This window comes from Hydra vulgaris, chromosome 01 (genome assembly GCF_038396675.1).
Source record: "Hydra vulgaris chromosome 01, alternate assembly HydraT2T_AEP".
Taxonomy (NCBI): domain Eukaryota; kingdom Metazoa; phylum Cnidaria; class Hydrozoa; order Anthoathecata; family Hydridae; genus Hydra; species Hydra vulgaris.
The window spans coordinates 33,741,072-33,747,603 of record NC_088920.1 but is presented as its reverse complement, the minus strand read 5'-3'; the positions used below and the strand labels follow the sequence as shown (position 1 = coordinate 33,747,603).

The following is a 6,532-nucleotide window of genomic DNA, read 5'->3' as shown; positions in this document are numbered from 1 at the left end:
GTAGAGAAAATGTTAATAGGATTAACTAGTAACTAGTAATGCGAATCTAAAAGATAAGAAAAAAAGCAATACTTATAAACAGATATACAGTAAAAAATATAACGCTAACGTAACGCTTACATAACGATTAGTGAAAAATTCACAATAATCTGAATAATTAAATACAATTAATTAATCAGATTATCGTCTTGCAGTTTTAGATAAAGAAAACAAAACTAAAAGTAGCTTGAAAAATTGAGCAAAGAGAAAATTAGTTTAAATCGGAGTTTCAAGCCATAAGAGTTTCAATTGTTACCTAAAATAAGGATATTAGAAAGTGAGAACGTAATATTATTGCCTTTGGAATGTCACAAAAGAGAATGGAGATTGACACTAAAATCCATAAAGAGTGACTTTAAAAAAATGATCTATTTAGAGAAATAATCATAAATAAAAATATAATCAAAAGAGTTTATGATTTCAAACCCAGGAACGATGCACTAAGCAGCCCTGTTTTCGTAGAAAACAACGATGCAAACAATGTAAACGTTTTGAAAGCTGCTGTAAAGGTTAAGACATTAAATAACTTTTAAAAAGTATAAATTAATCTGGATTGAACTGAGGTCAAAAAGAAACAAAATAATGAAATATTTATTGACAAAAACAAATGCATTAGAAAACTTATGTTCAATGTATAACTCGTATGAAAAAAACATAACGGTATTTGCCGTTATGTTTTTTTTATAAAAGTTATATATTGAACATAATGGTAAATACCCGTTATGTCATAGAAAATTAAGGTGGTTTGGGCATGTAAAGCGTGATGCAAGTAATTGAGTATCAGCATGCAGAACGTCAGCAGTTTAGGAGTATAAGATAGCAGTAGAAAAACTTGAGAAAAATTGTAATAGATGACATGAATATGCTTCAGTTAAGAAAAGAAGATGCTCAAGATAAATATATAAGAAACGAAAAGAAGCGTTTAAATTGTGCAAGCAAGGAAAGGCGAATGCTAAAATCATGATTATTATACATAGCTTAATTACTCGTGACCGTAACTAGTAACAAATATCACTTTAATAATCTTTTTTTTTAATTCATTGAAAGTTCCAAAAACTGATATACCATTGGTTGTTAATAATGAGCCTTAACAGACACTCCATTTTCAAGGGGTGGCCGTATAAATACTTTATATAATTTGAGAGCCATATTTTTAACAATGCAAATGAATGTCTTTTTTAGCATACAAAAAATTGGTAAGGATTTAGAGACAACTGTTTGAATGTTTATGCTCCACTTGAGGTTAGATGTTAAAATAACTTCCAAATCACGCTCTTTATTAGAGTTTCCTTGACTTATTACTTGGTTATTTTGCAGTAAGTAATTGTTATGAGGTTTGCTTTGACCGTAATAAATATCAAAGCATTTTGAAAAATTTAACTTAAGTAACCAAGTGTTTGACTACTTGTATATACCAAGTGTAGACAATCCTGCAGATCAACAAGATAAAGCTGCGATAAGGTTACAGAGAGTAATAATAATAGTAATAAGTTTAGTAGTATCGGCAAATACTTCAAAGGTTTCAGTAAGTTTTGCAGAACTATTTGTGTAGAGAATGAAGAGGTGCCAAGAACAGAACTTTGAGAAACACCACTGAGAACATCAACCCATTCAGAACTGGTATTGTTAATTGTAACGCGTTGATTTCTGCCTACTAAAAAGGATTTAATCCAATGTAGGAATTTGCCGTTTGTTCTAAAAGAGCTTAATTTTAACATAAGTTTGTTGTGAGTTACAGAATCTAAAGCTTTTGCAAAACCAAGAAAAACTACATCATAAACTGGGCAGATGCTATGGAAGACGAAGTGTTTTCAAAAGTCTCTATCAGATTAGGTACGCATGATTTATGATGAAGGAAGCCATGTTGATTTGCCGAGAGCATGTGATTATTGTTAATGTGCTTTAAATTTTTTTTTCTTTTCAAGTTTTTCGAAGATTTTGCAGACAACAGAGGTTAGTGAAATAGGTTGATAGTTTTTAACAAGTAATTTATCTCACTATTTTTATAGACCGGACAAACATTTGCTCATATCCACACAGAGGGTACTATTTCAGAATTAAAGGAATAGGATTACCGATCTAAACCCTTTATTCGATCGGTAAGTTCCTTACTAATGTCTGAAAAAGAGAAACCCAAGTTTTCATTATAAATGCATTCAGATTTAATATCACTTTTATTTAGCGTTAGGATATATTCAGAGCTTTCAAGTGTAAACATATATTTAAATTGATAGTTCAGAAGATCAACTATATCAGGAAAAGCTTCAATAATTCTGCCTGAAGTATCTTTGAGAGAATGAACTCTATCTTTAATTTTTAATTGTTTGTTTATATATTTGTAGGCGTGTCTTGGGTTGTTCTGGGATTTTGATATTAATTCTTTTTCATGTGGGTTTTTTGCTTTAAATATTTTAGCTTTTACTGAACGATTAAAACAATTGTTATTTATTTTAAGCTCATTGTTTTTCCATTTAGTGGAGCAGTTAATATGCAAAGCAAATTTTTTTGCTCGGATTACGTTTTTAATATGTGGAGTAACCCAAGAATCACACTTTTTCTAAACAGTATTTTTCTTTTTAATTTTTCTTGAAATAGTACATTATTTGTGACGAATTAAAATGTTTTAAAAATTCTACTTAGATTTAAAACTAAAATAATTATCTTTGTTGTGAAAGTTTTGAGTAGAGTTTTATAACATTCTGTTTCTAATCCGTCGCAAATAATGTACCGAAACGCGGAATTTAGTTATTAAAATTTTCAACTACTTTGTCTTTTTTGTGTTTAAGATAGGTGACAACAAACTAAAGTATTTTATTTGTTATGAAAATCTTTGAACAAAATAAACCCAGAAAAGTAAACAAATAATGGACTATAAAAATATTAATATGAATTTAAAGTTGTCGATATCCACGATTACAAAGTTTTCTATTACTTAAAGCTTTTGATATCCACCACTTTTGCGTTTTTTACCGATTAAATACGCAATTAGTACAATAACAATAAGACCGGCTAACGCTCCGCCAACAGCGATAGGTACAGTACTGCTTGATTCTTTTGGCGATACAGATTTAGGACAAAATGTTTCTAAAAAAAAAAAGGAAAAATGAGTCCAGCACTAATTGTCAGTTAATAGTTTCGTTTTTATATACATTTTTTCAAATTCTTTGAATTTCTTTTTATTCACGTTTTTAAGTTTATTTGAAAGTGATAAAACAACATCACTGTAAAATTAACTTTTTAAAATTTATTGTTTAGACTATTTTATTTGAAAGTAATGAAACAACATCATTAATATTAACTTTTTAAAATCTATTGTTTAGACTTTTTAAAATCTATTGTTTATTGAAAGTAATAGAACAACATCAACAATTTATTGTTTAGACTATTTTTAATTTTTATTATTATTTATTTTTTGTTATACTTTTATTTATTTTATTTGATAGACTTGCATACTATAGTTATATATTTTAATTAGTCAACTATATACATTTAAACACAATTCAATAAAAAGAAAAAAGGAAATTAAAATATCCATATATTAATTTTATATGTTAATTTTATTTTTAATACTTAAAATAACAATAATTTATAGGATGTTATTAGGTATCATCGTTCTCTAAATTTAAAAGCCTTTTAGAAAAATTTACTTCATTTTCATTTACCATAAGTATTTGGTTAAGTTTTTAATTAAGTGAGAAAAAAAAAATAGTTTTACGATCATTATTCAATAGAGTGTTCCACTAAGGTCTTTGGTTTGTAATTGATACCATAGTAATTGATTTGTAAGATTTAGATTAAAAAATTACAATGAAAAATAAAATTTTCGAATATATTGACATTTACCATGTGCTCAAGCGTCAAAATACATGGAAAAAACCACCAAATAGTTTCCAAGTAATTTGGTTTTAAGCGCAAGGTAAATCTCAATATTTTTTTTATTTTATTAATGTGCTCATTTTAATGTGTATCCTGGTTTTTTTCATAAGTGTTATTTAAATTAAAAAAAGACTTCGCAAAAATTTATGCAAAAAAAACAACAACTTATAACGCGTATTTAACAAAAGAAATAAAAGCTTTCATTTTAGGGGGTTGTTCGCGTATTACGTCACACAATTTTTGACTATTTTTGACAACCCTCCCCTAATAGTATAGTAACAAGCTCCGAACAAGTTGTCACAAAACCATTAATCACTTTTTTCCCTAGAGGGTGACGTAATGTATATATCCTCTTCCTCTTGATCTCTTCCTGATGATCCAGCAATGCTGAAACTTCAAGTTGAAGAAAAAAATTAAATAAGTCTTTTATACTAATTTAATCGTTGTATATTATAAACCTCAAATGTTGAATGAGCTTGATATCAAACTCGAAAAGAGAGGCTACCATCTTAGCAGAAGTGCTTTATATAATCGGTTGATGCCAAAATGAACGAAATTTTTTGAAGGAAAGATCAACACAGTTCCAGTCAAGTTGATGCGAGCATACAACAATCTTTATTCAAGTCACGTGGATGATCCATTTTGTACAATAACTATAAGGAACGTGGAAGAAGTTTCCTTCTTTTTAGTGAGAAACTATAATGAAAAAGAATAGGAAAATAAAAAGATATAAAAAAAAACAACATTTTATTATTGAGAAAGTCAAACCAGCAGTACCAAGTAACGAATTTGTCATAAGTTCTTTTTTAGTTTTATAAATTCTTTTAATAAGATTTTATGTTGCAGAGGAGCAACATTACTGAACTTTTTAGTCGTTTTTTTTTTAGTCTATCTACTGCCAACTGCTTTGGATATTTTTAAACTACCACTTTGGTAGTTTTAAAATATTGCCACTTTTTCTACGGTTTTATTATTGCTTTATTACTTTTTACATTATTTTTTTTAATTTGACAAATTTTTGATAAAGAAATGTGAAAAGATTAAAGAATAATAGCGCATTTTGTTAAGATTTTGCAATCAGAAAATCAGAGTTATAATTTAGTCAAACACAAGACCACGAGAAAAGGTTCATTCCTTAATTGAGATTGTTACCCGGTATATTGGGGTTGTGTGAAGTCTAATAGTATAATAAAAGCTGAAATTTCAAATGATATTCATTTTGGTAATGTTGCCCTAATTGCTACAATGACTAATATTTCTTCCAATGTTTTGACAAAAGTTACTGCTGCAATCCTTGATAGTTCTAGCGTTGATCCTATAAATGTAAGTAGCAGCATCTAGAAAGATCAAACAAACAGTTCAAGAAATTGCAGTTATTGCTAAAGAAGATGTCAAACTTAGCATTCAAGCGTCTCCCTAACTAAGCATTGTACATTTTGGTGAAAAAACACTTTTCAAAATTAATAATAGAAAAAAAAAACTAAAGCATGGCAGACTAGCAGTTTTGGTAACCATTGATATGGATACACAACTTTTCGATGTTACGTTATTAGCCTCGTCATCTGAGAAAGACCAGGACAATGTAGTAATGAAACTCCTAAAAGATTAAAATCTTGAATCAAAAATTGGATTACTTCGTTTAAATACAACATTAAGAAATACAGGTACACATAAAGGATCTCTAATAAGAGTATCTACTGCGCTAGATAAGTATCTAGTTCTCTTAGCTTGCAGACATCATAGTTCGTCAGGCGTTTCTGAGTTATGAATTACAGACTTCTGTGAAACTGTAACGATTGAAAAAACTAGGACCTCTAATAATCCTTTAGTTTATCCTCTGTTTAAACAATTCAAAAACATGTTCGAGCAGCCGAGTAACATATCGAGTAACTTATCGAATAACATATCGAGTAACATATTGAGTAACATATCGAATAACATATCGAGTAACATATCAAATAAGAGCTTGAGTAACATATTGAGTATAAATCATCTTTGTTTGTTAAATGTTTTTGGGAAGAAGTTGAAAAAACTGTTATTAAAAAAGCTGCTATATTATCTTCTGGCTATTGTAGGTTTTATTTATTAAGAAATGATATTGTCACGAAAGATAGAAAAGAGCTGACAGAGCTAGTGGTCAGCTATCTATCTGCTTCTAACATTAAAGTTAAAAAGATTGGAGCTGTTCATCATGCAAGATTTCTCGGGAAATCTATATAATAAATAAAAATGCAAATTCTTTCAAATAAAATCCATTTTCTTCAGAAAATAAACAAAGTACTATTAAGTTAATAAAAAATCTTTTAAACAATAAAAAAATAAAAAAATCTCATGTACCTGTTTTCCTTGAAGCTTGATTCGATTTATTATTAAAAAATAAAAAAATCTCATGTACCTGTTTTCCTTGAAGCTTGATTCGATTTATTATTAAAAAATATATATATTTCAAACACTTTAAAAACTTTCTTTGTATTCAGGCTTTAAAAATCGTCTTCATTTGAAAAATCTCGTAAATCTCAATTTGTCAAAAATTGTTTACTTTTAATTATTTTAAATTGTTTAAACAATAAATTATTTTTTAATCTTTCTGTTACCCATACGATAAACTGAATTTTAG

At 28.1% G+C, this 6,532-nt stretch overlaps 1 protein-coding gene across 1 annotated transcript in view; it reads right to left on the bottom strand.

Annotated features, from left to right (window-relative positions):
• Positions 1 to 2,837: 2,837 nt before the first annotated feature.
• Positions 2,838 to 6,532, bottom strand: part of LOC100206654 (lysosome-associated membrane glycoprotein 1) — a 32,985-nt gene continuing 29,290 nt past the window's right edge. The window contains exon 5 of the mRNA XM_065787956.1: positions 2,838 to 3,123. Coding sequence (XP_065644028.1) covers positions 2,972 to 3,123 — 152 coding nt within the window. The 3' untranslated portion in view covers positions 2,838 to 2,971. The remainder of the gene's footprint in view (positions 3,124 to 6,532) is intronic.